This window comes from Protopterus annectens, chromosome 4.part1, assembly GCF_019279795.1.
Source record: "Protopterus annectens isolate FY-2018-M chromosome 4.part1, PAN1.0, whole genome shotgun sequence".
NCBI lineage: Eukaryota > Metazoa > Chordata > Ceratodontiformes > Protopteridae > Protopterus > Protopterus annectens.
The window spans coordinates 460,548,640-460,573,580 of record NC_056734.1 but is presented as its reverse complement, the minus strand read 5'-3'; the positions used below and the strand labels follow the sequence as shown (position 1 = coordinate 460,573,580).

At 36.4% G+C, this 24,941-nt stretch overlaps 1 protein-coding gene across 1 annotated transcript in view; it reads left to right on the top strand.

Annotated features, from left to right (window-relative positions):
* LOC122800919 (probable cation-transporting ATPase 13A4) overlaps nucleotides 1-24,941 on the top strand; it is an 846,809-nt gene that overhangs the window by 121,526 nt on the left and 700,342 nt on the right. Inside the window, exons 4-5 of the mRNA XM_044070278.1 lie at nucleotides 19,603-19,673; nucleotides 19,765-19,845. Of these exons, the coding sequence (XP_043926213.1) occupies nucleotides 19,603-19,673; nucleotides 19,765-19,845 (152 nt within the window). The remainder of the gene's footprint in view (nucleotides 1-19,602; nucleotides 19,674-19,764; nucleotides 19,846-24,941) is intronic.

The following is a 24,941-nucleotide window of genomic DNA, read 5'->3' as shown; positions in this document are numbered from 1 at the left end:
ATGGAGAATCTACAATGGTTTGGAAGTCTACTGCAGTCCATGGATGCACAATACTTGTGGTTGGTTCTATGTCTCCATCTCACTCAGATGCAGGATTTGGCACTTCTATCAATGGGTGCATTTGCATGATAGGGTTTCTGGTTCAGAAGAAAAATCAGAATCTGATCTTTCCTCTTTGACTTGCTTAGTATGGGGACTCCAACAAAATTCTTCTCCATCAATAGTTAAAGGGAACTGAGTGACTAATTTCTTGATTTTTTACAAAGTATTCACTTTTTGTGGAACACTTTAATTATTGAATACTTTTAATTTACTTACATTACTTTCATATTTGCCCTGTGGTGATATTCTTGACAGAAACGCTTTCCTTTGTTAGCTATTCTAACTAATATTTTGTCTGAAAGTGTCTCAGCTGATTGCCATTTTTGTTGCTTAAATTTTGTATTGTAGACTGATTCATATGGATGTCTAGAAGTGCTAGAAGTAACCAGGGATGTTTCTAGAGAAGTTGCTGTTGGTTCTATAAATCAAATCTGCACCTGCCCCCTCTGATCTGGAGAGCTATCAGCTTCTCAAGAAGTAGATTGATCATATGGTGGAGGGCAAAAAGAAGGAAGCAGAAGGCCAGTCATTATCTAAAGGTTCTGTTTGATTAATTGCTAATTTCTCTAATTGTTGTAAGGGATATGGACCTCAAGAATGGGGTGTGTCTTCTCCACACTCCTGTAAGGTATTTGCTGTTCATTTAACTTCCTGTAGCTGACTCTTAGTCTAGCTGAACTGTATTTCAAACTTCTAACAACAGATTCCTTTTCCTTTTGTGTTGATTATTCCTGCCAGTCATTAAAGGTTTACTAAAAAGAATCTGGTACCTTATTACCTTTCTGTTTCAATTTCTTTTTAAGATTTTCTAAGATTTTCTTAACAAATGTTCCTCCCTCTTGGAATTTCAGTGTGTTGTCATTTTTAGTGAGCTTAGACAATTTCACCAAATAATTTCTGCTATCTCAACCCTATTTAGAAAACATATACCTGGCTGGAGCCACAAACTCTGGCTCTTTTAATACACCTCAACTGATGCTAAATGTAATACCCACTCATCAAAGTGAATTGATATATGACTATGATTAAAATCCCACTCTCATATCAGTAACAATCCTCTCTGTTCCTAAATTATTTTTCTTTTTGATTAAAACCAGCAATCATACATGACAAGGGTGCTCTGTTGTTATGATAAGCATGCTTCAGTTATTGTTATTTTATGGTTAAAACCACTGTCATTCAGTCAAAAAAATGAGCATAGTTATTTCAAATACTTAGCTATGACTTTCATCCAATTTGTTAGTAAAGCTTATCTGCATAGACCCCAATCTCTGCTGACTGTGAGAATTTATATATATATATATATATATATATATATATATATATATATATACATGTATATATATGTATATATATATATATATATATATATATATATATATATATATATATATATATATATATATGTGTGTGTGTATGTGTGTATATATGTGTGTGTGTGTGTGTGTGTGTAAATACACATGTACATAAAAAATTGTGTATTAATACACAGAAATGTGCTAGACAGAAGTCCTGTCACAAATGGGTCCAGTGGCACTTTTTGCTGCAGCAATGAACAACTACTCGAAAAATCTGAGACTTCATTGCACCAAACTGTCAGGGTAACAAAATAACTGAAAATAATAACACAGTTCAGCAGAGAAGAATAGTCTCATTTATTGCAGTAAACAAACGTGCATGGAACACTAGGAAATCAAGGTTCTGTTTCCGATTCTTTTATATTGTTTTTGGTTAAATGTAACAATATAGAAACTATTATGCTGCAACCACTGGCCAGTTAAAAATAAGCACGTTTGCATTACTGTTGTTAACTAAGGATCCCCTGACTCTACCTGTGCCTTACTCTATTAGGCACAAGTTCTGAATTCCATAATCGAACTTTCTGCACTGGCTATGCTGACACTTCCATGTTGGCAGGAAATAAATCAACAAAACTGTTAGGAATTCATTTTAAAATAAAACTTACTTCAAAATAGAATAGAATATTCATTAAATATTTCTTCCTTCTCGTAACATTCTACTTTCACAGGATTACATATCATACACCCTGAATAACACTATACGTTTTGTGGCATGGGTGTTATTATGGACAAGTTGTATTTTCAGGACCATACTGATGCGATCATTTTGGCCAGTAATAAAATAATCAGTAGCATGCCTATATAAAGGTAATGAATAGAACTTAATGAGGGAAATATTTATAACTTTGGTGATGCCAAAATTAGAATATGGGTCCTAATGTGCTATCCCAGGTGAAGGCTCATATCAATAGGGCTCTTTGTCAGAAAATTGAATGGTCAGATTATCAAAACCGAGAAGATCAAATCTCAGAATGTTGAACCAGCTTCTCCTGTAGAAGCCAGCATTACAAAAAACAGTGTTTTCCCAGGGAGGAAGCCCTCTGCACCTCCACACCCCTTGCCTATTTTATATATATATACATACATATGTATATATATATATATATATATATACATACATATGTGTGTATATATATATATATATATATATATATATATATATATATATATATATATATATATATATACATACATATGTGTGTGTATATATATATATATATATATATATATATATATATATATATATATATATATATACCAAGTCCAAGATCACTGCACATTAGAGAATATGTTCATTATAGCTTCTTCACTCCAATGTTGTTATTATATTTTCATAATTCTGTTCTTTTTCTAAATAAATGCTTTTCATTCTCTCAAGATCTTTACCATTCACACTATTTCTCCATTTCTGGTTTGATTATTCCTAACTCTAATTCCTGTTTTTATCTCTTTCTAACTCTTCCTTACTTTGAAAACATCACCTTTAAATGATCTAGTCCAAATATTGTTCTATTTCTTTGATGTAAAAAGGTAAACAGAGTCCCCACTATGGGATATCATTTGCAATTTATGTAATCTCACCAAGATCTAAAGTGTTACAATGTTCAGAAAAGAAAGTCTATGGTTTGTATCGTTACTGTTTTAGCTAACTGTTTTCAATAATAATGTAGGCATGCCTGTTCTTGGTGTTGTTCCTTCACTTAACATACCTTCTCTTTGCCTATCAGAAGTCTTTGGAAGCTTTTCTGAAACATATTCCTTTGCATTACTCTTCTACATAATTATTACATTTTCTGTTCCCAAATTTGCATCTCTTCTCTGCTCTTTCCTTCCTTTTCTCTTGTTTGGGTATTTTTCATCCAGTTCCTTCTTCTGATATCTGCTATTCATTATTTCACTTTTCAATTTTTCATTTTCCTTCCTTGCTTGCTTGCTTATTATTCTTTTTTATTCTTTCTATCATCATTCTTGCTATACATTGTATTTCTAGCATTTCTCATATTAGTTTTTACACTTTATAATTTGTTTCTATTTTCTTATCTCCAAATGCAACTTCCTTATTTTTTTCTCATAAATAAACTCCAAATAAGTTGTTTTTGTTTCTTCTTAACTACCAATATTTATTTTAAATGTCTAGCATTTCCTATTGATCTCCTCACATCCCTTTATTGTTTATTATTAATTGTTCCAATATGATTCTGATCAATGCTGCTCAGTGTGACTATAATCATTCTTATTTCATCAAATGTATATTCTCAGATTTCATCCCGTCCATATTCTTTCCTTATATTATCTATGGGATCTGGTAATAGCATCTGGAACACTGTTTTGACCCTTCAGTGACAGTATGAATGTGAGAGAGTGAAACTTGCAATTGTTTCTCAGTAAAACATACAGAAAATATGTATTAGGCAGTTAAATGGAATTATGTTTTCATAAAAGTGCTATGGTTGCTGCTTTCAGCAAATAATATAAAATATCTAGAAAGTAAAATTGTAAAATCACAAAATGTATCATGGCTTTCAACAGAAATGTGCTTGCACTTGCAGACCCTAAAGCTCAATGTTCCATGACATGTTACTACAGGTCAAATGATGTTTTACCTTATTTGTACTAATGCTTTATTTTATTTATTACTTTAATTTCATATCTGATACTTTTATTTATTAATATAGGATTGTGTGTGTCTGTCTATATCTATTGTCCTCTCAACTGTTTGTACACACCTTCTAAAGAGTGACCGCTAAAAACTGTTAGTACCAAATAAATATTTAATGGTTGTCTAAAGGGTAGATGTGATGTTGGTGTACTAAATCAGTTTGACTGGTGCTAGAGTGTCACTATGAAGGCAGGGAAGGGAGGCATTAGTACTGGAGAAATATCATTAATGCTTGTTTGAAAACGGTATGTGTGTGTGTGTGTGTGTGTGTGTGTGTGTGTGTGTGTGTGTGTGTGTGTGTGTGTGTGTGTGTGTGTGTGTGTGCAAAGCTCTATTTAGGTCATACTATACACTGTGCATTTCCCCGGTGATGCCACCCTCAACAGACATTGAGGGCCAAAGGTAAAGTGTCTACAGGGGCCTACTGTTTTCTCTGCTCACATACTGCAGTCACTGCCTACACAGAAATGTAACAGCAAACAATTTGGTTATTGTTACCTAGTATAATGAAAGCTCCATTACTTTTAAGCAAAAGGCCATCTTTGTTTTAAACAGAAGTCAGTGTCTGAACATAGGAAAGAGCTATTATGTACCTACTTAACAGTCCTTTCTTCTGTTCACACACTGAATGATATTCAATCACTTTGGCAGCCATGATTGCAAGATTACAGCAGCTTAAATATATTCCAGGAATGTTTGCACTTCATGCTAGGAGAGATCAGCACCTCTTCAAAGCTACTGACTTTGTCACATAAATGCCTGTACCAATGACAGCTTCCCTATTACCCTGCCAATGCTATGGCTCTGTGTGTACTCATGTGCATATGTTTTGTTTATGTAAGCATGTGTTTGTGTGTGCATGTTTGCAAGTTAATCTTGGACATGCTTTGTTTACTGGAAAATAATCTTGGGCAAGTTTCAGTTACTGCTACTATGATAGATTTAGAAGACACTGAGCTGGAAAGAAACAAGATAAGGGGCCAGCCATTATAGCTCTGTTTTTATTTATTAACTCCTTTTTGAAAGGGTTAGTCCCACTAGGTCAATGTCCTCTTTTCAGGGGATACTTAAGGTGGTATTCATACTGATTAAGGGAAATTTGGTCAGGGTGCCTGGGAGGGTCAGCTCATGTTGGACAGTTTGGAGACAAAGCAAGAGAGACGAGATTGCGTTGGTTTGGACATGTGCTGAGGAGGGATGATGGGTATATTGGGAAAAAGATGCTAAGGATGGAGCTGCCAGGGAAGAAGAATAGAGGAAGGCCTAAGATAAGGTTTATGGACGTGGTGAGAGAGGACATGCAGGCGGTTGGTGTGACAGAGCAAGATGCAGAGGATAGGAAGAAATGGAAAGAGATGATCCGCTGTGGCGACCCCTAACGGGAAAAGCCGAAAGAGAATGATGATGATGGTCAGGGTGCCTGGGAAATTTCCCTGTTCTTTTTTGAGAAGTGCCATGGGGTCTTTTTCACCCACCTAAACTACCACTACTCAGGCAGATGGGACTTTGATTTAACATTGCATCCAAAGGATTGCATACTCAGGAGTGCAACATCCCCCTTATGCAGAACTGCAGTGTCAGTATCAAGTACCTGGTGTGGGAAAGAACCCACAACCTTCTGATCCTCCAGCACCAAAGGCAAGTGTGCTACCTGTTGAGCCACTGACAGATTTGTAGCTGAGCAGTGTAAAGCTTACCTGGATGTGAATGGTCATGCCAGTTAATTAAAGTGGCAGCATACCTTTAAGACCAATTACACTTGTACTTCATTTACTGGCCAGCAGTACAGATCATGAAACCATAGTCCTTAACCCTGACATGTAAGTTAGTAGCAGTGACTGCAGCTTTACATGCCAATTCATCACACCTATAAGGAAATGCAAATCCTCATTCTCTTATGTCACCTGTGTTTGATTTATATTTTCTCCTTCAATTCCTACCTGAATTAGTGTTTTATTCCATTTGATTTATCTTTCTTTTGTCTTCATTGTCCAAGCATTTATTCTAATATATTTTGTTTATATTTCCTCTGCGTATTGAATTTTCAAGACTACTTGCATCTATTCACTTATTCATCTTCCTGTTTGCCTACTAAAATTACCATCCTATTTGATCTGTCTGTTCTATTTAAAATCCCTTTTGAGTGTCCTTCTAAAATACTGTTTTTCCTTCCCATTTGTTATTGCTCTTTTTAATGTATTTCAACTTTCACCATCTCTAGAATTGTGTTTTTCTTTGACTGAGTCAATCTGACTTTAGTACATAAAGTCAGTTATTACAATTCGTATTTCCCTTAATCTTTAAGTTCTTCATGTCAACTATCAAATATCTATGACTGTTAAGCAAACGATAATGCCCAACAGGATGTGTGTTATTGTTGAAAAAGGAAGGCTGGCATATTCACAATAACACACACCCTGGAGGGCATTATTATGCTTAGAGAATGGCCTGTTAATGTGTTTTACTTTCCTATTTTTTAATTACTGTATTATTTTTTATGCATTTTTGATGTAATAGTGTTCCTTCCTCCACCTAATGTTTCGAAGTTGCTGTAATACATGTAGATGTTGGTGTAAGCATTTTACATCCAAAATATATCATTTCAAAAATATTTCAAAATGTATTTTATTCTTTGGTTCCTTTTTCCTAAAATGTGTGGTTTATTGCCATAATTGGGGATTAATTTCATTAAATAATGAAATACATTTGACTTTTAGATTTTATTTCCTTCAGAAAATTCATGTAAACACAAATCCTGTTATTTAAGCTACTTTGTAGTTTTATAAGAACAACATTTTAAATCTGCTCCTTTTTGAGCTTTAGCTCCCCCTTTATTTCAGGCTTTATCCATATTTCTTGAACTTAAAGGTCAAGAGGTAGGCATGTATCTTTACTGCTGCTACTACTGGTCAATCGATCTCTCTCTCTCTCATACAGACAAACATTTGCACTTCAAAAAATGCATGCTAACACAAATCCTATTATTCAAGCAGCTTTGTGATTTTTATAGCAGTGTTCCTATTTTGAGCCTTTGTTCCCATTTATTTTAGGCTTTATCCAGATATCTTGAGCTAAGTGGTCAAGAAGTATGTAAGCTTCTTAACAGCGACTTCTGCCAGTGCTCGATCGCTTTTACTCTTCTCTCTCTCTCTCTCTTTCTGTCTCTCTCACACACACCTCACTTTCATGCACACAAGCACACATACTCTCACAGATAGACAGAAACACACACACACACACACACACACACACACACACACACACACACACACACACACACACACACACACACACACACACTCACACACACACAAACATAAACATACTTTTCTGTTTCATTTAGTTTTTACATTTGTTAAACAGCAAAAGCACTACTTAGCTAGTATAAAATAATTGCTCAATCAATCTCGCTCTCACAAGCACACATATACTCACACACACACACCGACACATTTTTTTTTTTATATTATTTACACTCGCTACACAGCAAAAGCACTGCTTAGTGAGCATAGAATAATGGCAGCATGATATGCTGTCATGAAATGATGGACTCATTTTTCAGTGAACTTTACCTGTAGATCAACACCCTGCTGAAGAACATTAATTTTCCAGTCAGCATGCGATCTACAGGTCACCCATTCTCTAATGTAATTTACTTTGCAGAACTTTATTTATAACTTCAGTTGCTGATACAAGAAATATGTTTAAAGTTAGCAGTTTTTCTATTGAATACACCTCTCAATAACAGAGAAACTTTCAGTCTCATATTCTTATATCCTTTACCAATTGCTGTTGCTAAAATATTCCCTTATAATTAAATTCAGCTAATAAAATGTCATGACATTATAAAAATGGTTATCAAACAGTAATGCAACTAGGAAATGCTGCACTTTCTCTTTTCTGAAGCAATTTGTCTTTAAAAGCTCTTCTTTTCATAAAAAAAAAGATTGTCAGTATATTAAATTTTATATTAAATTAGCATCCAAAGTATCAATTATGCTGTATAGTACTAAATAAAATTAGTGAATAATATCCAACCTTTACAATTTCAGGATTACTTAAAAATGGAGAATTAAGAGAAAAGCAACAATGTGGGTGCTTCTAGATTATTACTGTTCTGATTGTCTCATTTTGCAAGTTTACTTAGAAAATGGGCAACCTGTACAATGCCACTCTGACTGGAGAACAACATCCTCCAGCAGGTTGTTAATGTGCTGGTAATGCCCACTGAAAAACGAGTTCGCAATTTCACAGCAGCATATTATGCTGCTATGGAGCTCGGACTGTAATGGAGATAACAGCCACCATTACTTTACTCTCACTAAACAGTGCTTTTGCTGTTTAATAGTGTAAAATTAAAACAAACAAAAAATTAAAAAAATAGAAAACTTTCTGTGTATGTCTGTGTGTATATGAGTGTATGCGTGCATGAAGGTGAGAGTAAGATGAACTGAGCTAGCTAAGCAGCACTTTTGCTGTTTAGCAAGTGCAAAAGTAAACCAAGCAGATAAAAAAACAATACAGATATATATGAGTGTTTTTATGTTTCTGTCTGCTGAGTGTATGGGTGTTTGTGCGCATGAAAGTGGAAGTGTGTGTGTGTGTGTGTGTGTGTGTGTGTGTGTGTGTGTGTGTGTGTGTGTGTGTGTGTGTGTGTGTGTCTGTGTGAGACAGAGAGATAGAGATCAATGGAGTAGTGAATGCAAGTTACTTAAAGTTAAGAGATATGCATACCTCTCAGCCTCTTACCTGAAGAAATACGGACAAAGCCTAAAATAATGGGTGGGTGCTAAGTTTCAGAAATAGGAGCTTATTTCAAATATTGCTCTTATAAAATTAGAAAGTTACTATAGTAACAGAAATTATGTTAACATGCATATTCTGAAGCATATGAAAGTCTGAGACTCAAATGTCACTTGTACAATGGTACCCCTCCCAAACAGAGCAAGGAGAATGATCATTTACATGTGAGAGACAAGTTCACTAGTTCTCTTCGTAACCAAAGAAGTTTAATGAAGACTGTTTTCTTCATTACGCATTCAATCTCATTAAATTACAAGGAAACAGTCTCTTAATTGTTTGGCATGGTTAGCACTACAAGCAGACCTTGGAAATACAGACTTATATTGAACTGTGGAAACAGATCAGATGTGGCAAGAGAAGATGGCTACAAACTTCACCAAGCACAACTCTTACAGTAGTCAGATAGGCCTTTTAATAATAAAGCTTAAAGATGTTTTGATTTTCTTCCCTCATGCATGGTAAGACTAGAGATATGGAAATAATAACAGTAAAAGCTTTCACTAACCACAGCCCACTGCTAGCATATGTACTTTGAGTTGCTGGTTCCTTAAACTGGAGCACATTGCCCAACACTGGTGAGTCATCACCAATACTGAATAATCTGTTTTAAATCTTTCAGTTTCCAACTTTAGAGACAGGGCATATTCAGAGTGAAATGTCATACTGGTCCTTGAACCATACATTTGGAATGTTGAGGTCGTTCTGTAGGAACCTTTGACTACAGGATGTTATGGTAGCCATGCTTGAGCCAGATCAGCCTATGGGCACCACTGGTTCTTTCCTGTGCCTCATGTTGTTAAATGTGGAATTCATTTTGAGGGACTGAAATATATTCTACTCAATTTCCAAACAACTGAAAGAACATGAATCATCAGTACCTTTCCAGAGTAGAAGAAGAAACTATTCCATGAGTTCTAGGGTCCCATTTATTCAAGAGTTTCTCAAAAAATTGAACTGTGTGGCTACTATTTTAGTAGGATGTTGCTCCGTTTGGGACATTAAGGGATTTGTTTTTTACCGGACGACTACTAAATTCCATCAACTTGGCTGCCTCACTGGGCAAGTCCAAAGAAATGTGATAGAAAACAACAAATGTGACATTGTCAGAGAGAGCCATTACCTTGCTACCATTGCTGTAGTGTTTGATGAAGAGGAGGTGATTCCTATAAGTGTTCATCTCCAGAATGCTGACATGCAAATTTACTTCTTGTCACAACCATTAGATTTGCACTATCTTCCAAAAAATGTAAGTTGCATGCATCCAACCATTGAAGTTTTATTCTATAAGACCAAAGGCAGTGAAACATGGAAACACACACTTTTGTGAAAGTAATGGATGGTCTGCCTGTATTCCGGCTGAGTCCTGGCCTTTTTGGATATGAATATCTTTGCAAAAAAATTATAACAAAGGACTCTCTTATTTCTATGGTAACCACTTTGATGTTTTAGATTTATTATAGAGAATATGGCATCATGCCCAGGAACCGCAACAGTCCTGGGTTGTTGAGGCATGTTACTTACCTTGCCAGATGAACGTTCAGTCTTTGAAGAACTGATTGTACTGGTGCTGCCATGTGTTAATAAATCCAAGGTGTATCAGAGAAGCTCAAATACAAAAGTTCAGGTTGTCCACTTTATTAAAAATTAACGCTGCAAGTTATCACACATTTTTGCCCACAAAAGCAGACTTCATCTGATAAACATTACAGAATCCAAAACCTCATATATACCCCAATTAATTGAAAATGAGATTTTGGATTCTGTAATGTTTATCTGATGATCTGCTTTTGTGGACAAATATGTGTGATAACTTGTAGTGTTCATTTTTAATAAAGTGGTCAACCTGAACTTTTGTATTTGAGCTTCTCTGATACACCTTGGATTTATTACTGGTTTTGAGTTGGTCTATTTCTTTCTCTCATTTGGTTTGAGCCACCATGTGCGAGGTGCTGAGATGTTGAATTACATGGGAAGGTTTAAATTCAGTTTCCCATTTGTTTTGTACCCATTTGAGTGGCTTGAGCATGAAGACAACTAACTTGGCATGTCTCATTATCAGACTAATATCAAGCCTTTACCACATACTTATTCAAGTAACATATGTCATACATTTTCTTTGTAGAAAAAAATATGAGTAATTAGTAGAGGAATGGTATAAAGGAATGTATTGTTCATTCTCTAACTTTTGTTTTGCAGTACAGATTACTAGATGGATTGGTACCTAAGCTATGTAAAGACCTTGTAATGGCAGCATTCCTAAAAAGTAAATTTTAAACAAAATTAAGAAGTACAAATGAAAACGTATGACCAGCAGCATAGATAAATGTTATTAAAGAGTGCTTCTACATAACTCTCTTCTTCCTTCCTTTAATAAACTGTTTTACCTTAAACAACATGTGTTTCTGAATGGCCAGTCTTGCCTAAGTAACAGTCAATGAAAGTCTTTCTGCTAATGTGATATATTTAGATTTACTGTGGACCTTCAGTTCTGTGTCAAACACAGATATTCTTCAAACACTATCTAAGCTTGGGGTAGACTTGCTGTAAAATGGTTTTGAAACATGCATTCACCTAAAAGAATAACACGGGTGTCCTACAGGGCTTGGTACTTGGGCCATTATTATTTAACATTTTTATGGCCACTTTTATAAAAAGAGAGAGAAATTCAGTTGGTAAATACACAGATGACAGCAAGATAGGTAGAGGTATCATTGGCATGATGGACTATGGTAGGTTACATAACTACCTGGATCCATTATTTTAATATAAAAAAATGCACTGTTGTACATTTTGGGACTTTAAGCAGAAAATACCTTCATTCAGTCAATGGCTAGATTGTGTCCGGCTCAGGACACGATAAAGGTATTGGAATAATCCCTTGAAAGGACACTGATGCTTCAAGTAAATATGAGTATCATAACCACAAATTGCTAAGTCATCATGAATGACATAAACCAGACATTTTCATTAAGTGAATCTGAAGCACTGTCAGCTTTATTCAAGTCATTCTTATTGAATATTATGAAAGTGCCTGCATTTACAGTTCTCCTTCAATTAAAAGTTAGAATTAATTCAAAAACATTCACAAATAAAAAAAAAAAAAAAACTGTAAGGAATGTCTGTATTCACAAAAGCCTGATCTAACTTAATCCACATTTAATAAGCTATAGGCTTGCCAGAGTTAACCTGATGTTAGCAAACAGATGCACTATTCGTGCTGAGTTTCATGACCCATCATCTAGCAATCAGAAATAATTTGCACTTTATGTCATATCTGGAGGACACTACGATAGAAACATCATTCTTCTTGCATGACAGTATCAGCATGGGAGCATAAATGTACGCACTTAGGGTAGGGACAGAATTCTGAATTATTTGGGGTCAAAGGTGAATGTGTTACATTCTTGAGGCACAAATACTGCTAGAAGGACAAATTGCTGCTAATTGAAAAGCTTTCCTGCAATAAGGATAAATAGGAAATTATGAGTTGTGGACTTAATTTAAAAGACAGTGACTGATGATTCCTCTTGTCACAAACTGGGTGCAGACCTCAAGAAATTGAGATGATGCAGCTGGGAATAGATGGTCTTTCATTCATAGCATCTAAACAGCCACAAAACACATTTCCACACAGCTGCATACCTCTGTCCAAAAAGCAATTCATGATACAAATGTGTACAAACTTATAAATGCAGTTTCTTTTGCATTCTCAGTAAGGGACATAATACTGGGCACATACAGACAAATCACCCAAATGATTCAGATAAATTCTTTTATCAGTAAGCCTGAGGGTAAGCAGTTTAATCCAAAAGTAAATTAAACTATCATGTGAAAAAGATGGCTGTGAAGGAATGCTGCTAATCAAAATGACTCTAAATCTGAAATGCCCAAGTTCCATCTCTTATAGTTTTTGAGCATTGAATTTGCAAAATATTAACAGTCATTGATTTATTTATGATATCTAATAATAAGGCCATTGTTGATACAGTACAGAGGTTATGTTTCAAACAGCTAATGCCAAAGACTTCACAAGAATGGTGAGAGTTTGACCTGGGATTCTGAAATGGGGTAGCAATAGGAAATGTCACATTATGAAGCTGGCAGCCACCTGGCTACATGAAACCACATTATGGTGTTTGCAGTGAGTACTGCTATATAATCAGTCTGTATACATGTCAGAGAACTAGTCTTTAGGTAAACTGTCCTTTGTAAGACCAGACAAGACTTCTGCCAAAATCGATTGAGTAATTTGGCAGGAGGAATAGAAGAGTAAAGGTGAAGACCTCAAATGTGCCATTACTAAGGAGATATCCTTCTGTGTGAAAAAAATCTCGAGTCAGAGAAGTCATTGTACACCTCAGAGTAGTAGGGAGTGAAGAAAGAAATGATCACATCTAGGAAATAAACAAAACAAAAGCAGCATGATCTGGTGGGAATTCTATCATTTAAAGTAAAAGAAGACATTAAACACATTCAGAAATGTACAGGCCAAGCATAATAAAATAGCAAACTGTTTAAGAAGAATGATAGATTAATATATTATACATAACTTTTGTTTTCTCAGTTTCTACCTGCCCTGCTATCTTCATATAGCGATGTAAGCTATGCCTCTGCTCTAGCCATTGCCCATATCCACTAATCTGCAGTGAAAATTGCCAAGTGGTTTCAGTTAGGTTGAATAGTACAAACTGTGGGTCTGATGAGATTATAGCAAATGGAAAACAGAGGTAATCCAGAAGGCTTGAGTGAAGTTTGATATCCCACCTGTGACCCAGAGGGTGACAGGACTAACAAAAAACAGAGTATAAAGGATTAGCCCAGATAAAATCAGTTCAGCTAGCATACCTAGGAGACTCTCTCTCTGATGGCCTCCCTGTGGGAAGAATAGACGCCTTGTTGAAGTTTTCAGTAGTTTATTCAGTTAAGTAGGCAGATGAATGAGTGTTCTTGTCCTAATGTTGTATGTTACCTCTTGGTGAGCCATCTGTATGGTCATCATGCCTGGTGTGTTGGGTTACGTTTACCCAGGTAGGTGACGTCAATAGATTTTTTTAAGTCTAGAGTTATCCGTTTCCATATCACTGGTCATCCCCTTAAAGTGATTCTCTCAAGTGAATAACTCCTTTGAGGTGCCAAGGATAAACAGAAAACAGAGGTAATCCAAGGGGCTCGAGTGAAGCTTGGTATCCTACCTGTGACCTAGAGGGTGAAAGGACTAACAAGAAAAAGAATACAAAGGCTAAGTGCAGACTAGGCCAAAGAAAATCACTTAGCAAATCTAGGAGACTCTCTCTCTCTTTCTCTCATACCCTCCCTGTGGGAGGAAAAAAGATGCCTTGTTGAAGTTTCATGTAGTTTATTCAGTTAAATAGGTAGAGGGACAAGTGTTCTTGTTTTAATAACTGAATAAGCTATTTGAAACTTCAACAAGGCATCCTTATTCTGTCCACAGGGAGGGTATAAGAGAGAGAGAAAGAGACAGAGTTTTCCTAGATCTGCCAGCTAAAATAATTGTATCTGGACTAATCCTTTGTACTTACATTACTGCAAATGGGGAATTAAGACTTCTTTGGATCTGGTGGAGATGCCCTTAGAAATTAGATGAGCTAAATAGAAGAATTTCTGAACTACTATAGAGACATGATGGTCAAATGATAAGGAATTATCGGCAAGAGTACCTAAATCACTTAGGACAATGTCTGACTGAGGAGGGGTACGCCACTTATATGGAATGTGAAAGTATTCTGTTTACCAAATTGAAATATGCTATATTTTTTCACATTTAGTTTGAGGCCATTGTGCTTGCATTGATTGTTAACACGGTTTCACCCATACTGGAGCAATTATGACATGGAAGATCAAATAACAACACCCAATTTACAGTCATCTGCAAACTTGGATAACCATAGACTGGAAATATTAGCTTGAAGATGTGAGGAATACTTGTTAAATAGTTGAGGACCTAAGACAAAGCCCTGTGGTACATAGTACACTACTGGTAATTTTTTTTTTGTTAGCACCTGCAAGTCTAACCACATCAATGAAAACATATTTAAAGCATTTTCTCAGTATTTCATACTTTCCTTGACACTGCCTGCTCATATTTCCCCATATTTCTAAAGCCAGAGAATTCTGTGTTTTTTTCATCCTTAACATTCATACAAAATATAGTTTCAGACCATACCTCTCAACTTCTTAGTGGAAAAATCTGAAAAGGCTAAAAATAATGGGAGGACAAAGGTCCAAAAATAGGGACAATTTTTACAAATTGCTCCCATAAACTTGGAAAGTTGACAGGATAACAGTTTTTGAATTAGCATGCATTTTGGGGTTTGAAGTCTGACATGCAAATTTCTGTCATTATTTACTTAATTTAACCCTTAGTAATTTTCCAGAAAACCTCAAATCTTATGAGGAATGGACCAAAAATGTAAGGCAAAAATCTGGACATTCTGCAAAAATCTGGACAGTTGAGAGGTATGTTTCAGACATTGAGCTGCCTAACGTTGGCTATCATGTCTGTCACACCAAAAGGTGATCTCAGTCCACCCTGAATTCCTTCTGTTATGTGAAAGAAGAGTGAGGATATGACTTATGATTTTCCTTTCGGTTGAGTAAAAGGCAGTGCCTTAAATAATTCTGTTCATAGGAATAGTATCTGGTTTGGAAGAAGGGGGCATTGGTGATATTATGCAGATCCTCTGACATCTTCCTGTTGTAGATTAGGTGAATAAGTCAATCAAGGTTCAGTTCTTGTACCTCATTGACAGCTTTAAAATCTTCAGCCATTTTTATTAATATGACAGCCAGCAAAATACAGGATTTTTAAGGGCACTGTAGAGAGCTGCATCTGCCTCACGAAATTCACAGTTTAAGAATGTCTCAAAATGCTCCTATAATCCAGCTTGGATGACATCATTTCTGTGTAGGAGTATTAAACTTCCTGAGACCAGATTAAGAAAACTGCGACAGCGTAAACCATAAATAACTGCTGTAGCCATAAAAAAACTCATGTCATGCTTATGTGTGCTGAATTAAATCTCATTGATCCTGTCTTACTTACACATTCTACCTTGTGTTACTCAAATAGCTACTGCTTTTGCTGTCTTGAAATGTCAACCTGACATGCATTTTCTAGCTGATCAGGCTTTGACTTTCATAACTATTCTCCTTACCTCTTCAGGTTAGTTATAAATTCAACACATGTATAGTTCATGGGTGGTCTTGAGCTCAGTCCATTCACCCCCCTCAAACTCTTAGTGCAATAAGTCTGGACAAAGCCTAAAATAATGGATAGATAAAGGCTCAAAAGTAGGGATTTATTTTATATATTGCTCTAATAAACTTAGAGAGTTGCTAGAACAACATGTGATTCATTAGCATACAGTTTTGCAGGATATGAAGTCTGAAACTCAAATGTATGTCATTATTTAGTGACTTCAATCCTCAGTGATTTACCAGAAGCCACAAATTTTATGAGGAACAGACCAAAAACATGAGGCAAAAACTGGACATTTTGCAAAAATCTGGACAGTTAAGAAATATGTGTCCAGAAACCCTCAGTCCTATCAGCTGTGGGCACCGCAGAGAGACTTGAAAGAGATTTTACTGAATGCCATCCCTTAGAATCATTTGGTCATTGAGGGATATGATGCTATTTTTTCCTGTATGATTTTTGCAACAGTTTGATGTTTCTGAGTTTGACAAATCTTAATGATAATGCTTGTAAATCAGTGTTTTTTCTAGCATATAGGCCTGTTGATCTAATTATCATGTTAGTTCTAATTGTCAGTAGTAATACAGCCAAGTAAAGTGCTAATCCCCAAGTAGTTTTGCACTTGCCTTTCTCTATGAGGAATGGTGCTTGCACTGACTGGGTCATGCTTTGCATATGTGCTTTATAGTATAATCCCACTGCAGTTTGTCTTCATCCCTGTCCTTTCTGGTTGTGCTATTCCAAAAATCAGAATCATGTCTGAACTGTAAAAACTCAATGCAGAATCATCTTATCTTCTTTTTGATGTGGTAAACAGGATTTCATCAGCACTTTTGTAGAAATGTTTCATCCTTAGCATGTATGAGGTCTTGAGATGTATGTTTTAACCAAAGATAGAGAAAAACACAGACAGAAATTATGCCGTCCATTTTAGTAGTAGGACATTTGTATTCTTCTATATGGAAATAATGCTTTTCTTCTATACTGAAAGAAGGCTGCAAATTAATTTAAAATTAAAGAGCATATAATTCATAAAAATGGATACTATAAGTTTGTATTGACTGTTAAAAGATGAAGGTATTCCCCTCTAATTTTGCATGCAGCATCTTGAAAAACCTATGTACACTGAAGAGGGTTTCAAAGAAGTTGCCTCAAGTACTGCCTTGTCTGAATGCTTCAAAATGAGATAAGTTCAGAATAAAAACTATAGAACTCATTGCAGTAGAAAGGTTTTGTGGTGGCATAGTACAAGTAAGCCTGACCATGGTGCTAGCAAACTGTGCTCAGGAACAGATTCATGGAGTCAGTACCAGTGACAGAAAGGGTTGGATGAATGGCAGAAAGTCTGTTTTCTTGTTTGGGGATGGGAAAAGATCCAAAACAATCCCAGCACCTACCAGAATCAAATGATATGCATTCCATGCACATTTACATTATGTCCCATGTAGCCCAATAAAACATTAACAACCAACAAAATATGCTAAGGATCCATGGGGGGCTCTCAAACAGAAAAGTGTATTTCAAAAAGTAAGAGTTAAGCACTTTCAAGCCCATAAAAAAGTTCTGATGATGTCCTTTTTTATAGGACTAAAGCACTTAACTCTTTTACTTTATGGAATAGATATTGCTGTTTGAGAGCCTTCCTGTGGATCCTTAGCAGAACCTATTGGTTATCAGTTTGTTTTGTTCTTCTTTTTGTTCTCCTGCTAGGTGCTCAATAAGAGATTGTAATTCCTACATCATTATATGCTGTTGTGAAACATGTCGGCTGGGTGGCAGAGGGTGATACTGGGGAAAGGACAAGCAAGCTCAGGATTTCAGCCTTTCTTCAACAATCTCCATGATTACCTGCATTCTTTGACCAACTCTCTCTTGATGACACTGGCATGGCTGAGATGTAAGAATATAACAGTCACTGCCACATGCTCTGAAGGGGCTGCAGGTTTCTCTGTGTTTCATTTGGATGTTTAAGAATGAGTTGTGCTTCACAGGGTTTTCATAATCAAAAAGCAGAACTTGAAAATCGTATAAAAACAGAAAGCAATCTTGTTTGCAGGGGTCAGGGGTCAAGCCCTCCAAGTATGGAGTACTTATCCTCAACTCCAAAACGTATATATACCAACTCCATGGTAGCACTACAGTGAGGAAAAATGAAACAAAAAACAACTGGCATGCACCACCAGTATGAGCCACAGCAATCTAATAAACCATAATAAAACAAAATCACAGAAAAGCTGCTTGCACATAAATGTTTCAACCTATTGTACGTAAACTGTGGCTAAGGGCTCGTTACCCCCTCTTTACTAAATTCATCTCGGAGGATATCTAAGGCAGGAGTGGAGAATTAGAGTTCCCTTAGGGTGAGTCTGATCTGCACTGTTAAGTTGGAAGAAAGTCACTTTAATGGGTGTCTTCAAAGGAGGCTCAAATGCAAGAAAATCATGTTTAGAATATAGGCACGCTAGGCACATGGTGTCATGGAGTGTGATAGAGCAGTACCATCTTTCAGAAATTAATGTTGATACTACATTTGCAGTCATGGTGAAGTGCTAAGTGTATGGTATTTAGAATGTAGGGAACTACTTGTTACATTTGTAGCAGGCAGTTTAGTCCAGTAAAACATTTATTTCTTGGGTCTCCAGAGGACTCCTCAGAGGAGAGGACCTTTTTGGCACCAGATCAGGGAGCTGCATCAGATGTCACAAGAAATAGCTATAGCTCTGACAGTATGTCAGTCACACCTAAAATGTTTATGATTCTTTGTTATTGAATGTCGAAAGCTGAGCATTAAACCTTTCCAATAGCATACAATACAATAAGACTAGAACTCCAAAACTAGCAAGACCTAACTTAAGAGATTGGGTCTGAATATCAGTCTAAGCTACTCTGGCTAGAATTTTGATTATCATATTTACTTTGGAGTGCTTTCAGTTATTTTGGTTTAGGATTTCAGGTCTCCTGTAACCTTCATCATAAGCAACTGTTGGTATAATAGTTCAATTTTCTTCTTCAATGAGACCAGGAAAGAACAGAGTCAGTGTTCAGATAATATTTTTTACAGTCAGACTTCCTTTTAATAACCATGGCATAAGACTGCATCCATCAGACCCTAATGATATTCAATTACTGAGAGAGATCAGGCTGAAGGAGTAACATCCATCTTTGGCTAGTTCCCATTCTACTTGTAAATTCCTGCAGCAGTGATCCTGTTAAACATTTACTGTTATGGTTAGTATACTCACCCAGCTATACTGCCACATACTTATAGTAATTCTGCAAGCTTCATTACATTGTTTTCAGCTGCTCGCAACAGATCATCCCCAAAATAAAGTTACCAAGTTATTATCCCTCTTGTGATGGCAGTTCAAAAAGCGCTGAAGGTAAGTACCATAAAATCATCACCCACTCAATGCTGTTTTAAATACTTTTCTGTCTCTGTTTCTCTGATGCTTATTTTTCAGGTTCGGTATATTCAAGTGCAGAAAATACAGTATGCTTGGGACCCTAATCAGAAAAAATTCTTTAAAGCAGGGTGAGTGTTTTCAAACTAGATTTCAGTAGTTTCTAAAACAAATGCTTTTCACTGCTTCCTTAGTAACATCCTCCATTTTTTCTTCCATTAGGGCATTAGAGAACAGCTATTCTTGTTGCAGTATCCATTCCACATTTGGGTCTGGTCTGACAAAGGATGAAGAAAATATCAGGTGATTTTTTTTTTTTTTTTACATTTTTTCTGTAAACCTGAAAAATATTTTATATTTACTAGAAAAGGAAGTATTATAGTATATCCAATACATGTATCTGATAGCAGTGCACATTAAGAAGCAAAATTTATTTACCTCTATTCAGTCATACTCACTAGCAAATAAAGTGAATCCCATCTGATTTGTATTAGTGACTGCTTCTAATTACTGTCAACCTTAAACCCTAACAACATGGATTTTCAGTTAAAGTATGTTTCAATCTCCTAAGAGATATATATATATATATATATATATATATATATATATATATATATATATTTATATGGATTCACTTTATAATCTTGAAATACTGAAATGTGTAATAAAGGCGAATCCACAAAACAATGACAGCCCAAAACCACGAAATTTGAAATCCCTAACATACTGCATACACCACAACACACATACACCACAATATCCACAGTGCAAAACAGGAAAACACACAAAAAAATAACATCACACATCCACAAACCTAAACTACAATTAAGCAGGGGGGCTGCTCCCCCCACACCCCCCTACTTATATATACTAACGATGAGATCACACAAACCGAAAAAGAAAGTAAACTCACACCCACACATTCTACAGTCCCTTGCGCGCGTGCGCACACACACACACACACACACACACACACACACACACACACACACACACACACTGTACACACACACACACACACACTCACCAACACATCCAACACTTACACACTCATACTTTTACCTGGTACCCTAACCCACATGCACAACTTACAAACAAACTCACGTACACTCAAACTCCCACCCAAAACCCTTACAAAACACTCACTCACTTATCTTAAATTCCATCTAAATCCATACATGACACCAGAAACCATCCACACAAAACACTGCACATAATGTAGCGTAAAGCCATCACCACAAATTCAAGATATTGGAATTCGCATTTATACACTTTCGCTATTTTAAAAATTCCCCTTTATGGTCTTGAGATACTGAAATTCAAGACTTATTTCAAGGTTATAAAAGAGAACCATATATATATATATATATATATATATGTATGTATGCGTATTTATGTACGTATCACCTCAGTATAACCTGCAACTAACCATTCTATAAATATGTATAAAGCCTCCTCCTATATTATCTGCTGTCACCATCTCCTCCCATCCATCTCTAATGTATCTACTCACTACCCTTTTTTCTATATCTAACTAATAAACACAAGTACTCCCAAGGTACTGCCTTGCTAGCATCACTATTACTGTCACTTTCAAAGGCATGTACAATAATGTGATTCTAACACATGTGCCTGTTGTTTGTTAACCACAACCTGAGCTGAGCCTGAAATTGTTCAGTGCTGTACCCCAATAAATAGATGCAAATAAGAAAATATACCAACTCCGAGGTCGCACTACCATAGGGATAAGGGGCAAAGTTCAACATGATGGCCAAGTGGTTACTTACCTGGAGTTCACAGTTGATGTTCCGTGAAGTCAGTTTTATGATGTTGTCAGCCTTTTTGTCTCAGGAATGTGAAAGTCAGTGCTGTGGTATTTCGGCCTTCTAAAGTAGACCCATACATATTTATATATATATATATATATACATTTATATATACATTATATATATATATATATATATATATATATATATATATATATATATATATATATATATATATATACACACGTACACACACACACACACACATATATACAGACATACACATATATACAACTACAGACCTATAGCTATACTCTCATCCTTGGCCAAAATTATGGAAAAGTGTGTCCACAAACAACTGATGGAACACCTCACCAAAAATAAAATTCTAGCCAACTCCCAACATGGCTTCAGGCCAAATCACAGTACCACATCAGCATTACTATCCTTTTCTAATACCATCAATAACTTCAGAAACAATAATAAACTATCATCTGCTCTTTTCTTAGACCTCTCCAAGGCCTTTGATATGGTGAACCACATTCAACTCCTCCATACATTAAAAAAACTATCACTCAGCAATTCCACGCTGAAATGGTTCCAATCCTACCTGTCCAATAGGCAAAAGGCTGTTCTATGGCAGGACAAATTATCCACATGCCTACCTGTTACACTTGGAGTTCCCCAAGGATCTATTCTTGGCCCTCTTCTCTTCACCATCTTTGTTAATGACCTGCCCACAATCACCCCCCCATGCCACATGCATTCAATATGCAGATGATTCGACCATCATCAGCACTGCCTCCAACCTTCAACACCTTCAACCTAATAGAAAAATGGTTCTCAAGTTGTCAACTAGTTCTCAACCCCAACAAAACAAAACTACTTACTTTCTCACCCACTAACAAGACTCTTCCCCCCACCGTCTCTATTACATCCTCCAATGGAATCACTATATCACCAGAAGCTCACACAAAGCTATTAGGTGTTACCATTGATAACTCCCTTAAATTTGACACCCATTTCAATCTAACCATCAAAACATTCAATAAAAAGCTTGTCTCTCTCTATAAAGTAAAACACTTTCTCACTCCTCACGCTAAAATTACAATTGCCAGCTCACACCTACTATCAACTCTTTTCTATGCCTCCCCCCTTTTTACAAACCTAAACAAGACAACCCTTAACAAACTTGCTTCTTGTTACAATCACATAGCTAGATTTGCCACAAATTCCACCTTTAGAACGCACCACTGCACTAACTTGAAGCAACTAGGGTGGTTAGAGTTTTTCCAGCCAACTCCATTTCAACCAACTCAAAACGGCTCACCAGATACTGTATCACCCAGAGAAAACACCAGCTCTGAAAAACATCATTCACCCCTATATTAGCCTGCAATCTTTACGCTCCTCCAATAAGATCTTAGCTCAAACTACCAAAGCCAATAATTCTGCTGGGGATTCTCTATTCTCAAACTTTGTAGGTAAAATGTGGAACTCCCTACCGACCATGCTCACCTCAGAATCTTCACTCCTACAATTCAAAAAAAAGCTTAAACCCCATCTCAATACTCTCTGACAATGTCCCTGTTCCAAACCTGATTAACCACTATCATTTACCCTTCTCTTACCTCACTATCCTTAACCGCTTTTTAACAAGGCGCCTCACCTTTGTAACTGACCTATGTTTTTTTTATATGCTGCTGTTATTTTTTTCCCAAGATGTAATGTATCTTTATATTGTATTTAGAACTCAACTATCTTCCTTTTTTTGCATTAACAATGTTCATATGTCTGTTATGTACCTGGAGCTTTTCTCCCCGGGCCTCCGCTGAAAATGGACATGTATCCAGTCGGACTCTCCCAGTTAACAAATGTAAAATAAAATAAATAAAATAAAATAAATAAAATATATATATATATATCTTCTTCTACTTCTTCTTCTTTTGGCTTTTCCAAGTTAGAGGTTGCCACAGCAGATCATCTGTCCACTCATGATTGGCAGTGCAGTTTTACAGTGTCGAGTTGCCAGCCCGGCGCCCAACCTTCCACAGAAGGCACACACATGCACACACTCACACCTAGGGCCAATACAGAGTATCCAATCCACTTACAGCATGTGTTTGGGATGTGGGAGGAAACCGGAGCACCCGGAGGAAACCCACGCGACCACAGGGAGGACATGCAGACTCCGCACATATATATATATAATAATACATTTTTTTGTACTATACAGCCCAGGTTCTTATACCTTACTTCACCATGTATTAGCCAGCAGAGCTAGAATCTCTGAGTAATTAAAATATTCTGAGACTGTCGTATACCCCAATAATGTGGATGTGAGTTACAACTTAGTATACAAAAGAATGGCATTGCATAGATTGCGATTTACAAAAAATGAAAAGTGTCCCTGCTCTGTAACCAAGTCAGTTTCATAGTAGCACAGTGTTCAGCCAATACTAATACCCCATCTCCTTTCATGTGTGGGGCATGTACCCCATTCTGTTCCTACAGCATATGTAGTTACAAGGGTCTAGTGCACTTCTGGGTACGTTTCCTACTTGGCACTTGCAGTGTGCTGCTGTGTTTGTCTGTCATCTTGCTATGTCAAGTTTGACAGAACCATCAGAAGATAAAATGAGCTGCCTAAGGAGCTCCTTGGTCACATGCATGGCATAACTGGATACATCTACATTATATCACTTGTCAAATTTTAAGGCATGTTAGCATGAGTTGCATGTGGGGCTTTTTTCATGCATACATGACAGAGCATATGTATGTCACACTGCCCTCTCCAGGTGTAACGTATAGTAACATAAATTGAATTAGGGGCTCATTTATGAATCCATCAGTTATACCTCTTACAGGCATAATATTGCCTAGAAAGGAGACTGTCCCAGACATGAGCATTTTAGATGAAGGCAGCTGTTGTCTCAGACAGAAAAGGGGTGTCTATTTTAGACATCACCACGTTATTTCAACTACAGTTGGGCATGAAACTGGGGCTACTCTAGGCAAGACTACATTACACAGCCAGTTCAAGACAGGAGCATGAAATTTGGCTAGTCTAAATGTAAATGTTACATAAGTAGTCCATGCTATAATTTTAAACTTCATGTTGGAGAGGAGATGAGAGTGCCTTAGATTTTTGTGCATTCTAACTGCAAACAGCAGCCAGGGAGATTTATGAAGATCTACACTAAAGATGAGCATATTTTAAACAGTGATTTGTGGACAAAGAAATGATGTACCTTATGTGCAACTATTCATTCCTTATGTACAAGCACTCACTAAATACAAACTCTGGGTCCCAGAAGTGGGAGGGATATTACATCTATGTACTTGGCAAAAACTAATAATTAGACTGAAAGTGGGGTATACCAGGGAGCTGAAACTAAGTGGTGGAGAATGTGATACAATGATTATATTGCCGAGATCAGGAGACTTGAGTTAAAAGTCATAAACTATTCTTGTTATGTTTTAAATGAAAAATGTGCTAGCAGTATTAAGGAAAAGATTTACTTTTGTACCAGCCAAAAGGAAATTATTGTTTTTTTACTTTTTTTCTCCTCTTGTTTCATCCGACACCACTGTTACCGCAGTGGCCCATGTCTATGGCCAGGTCTACCTGCC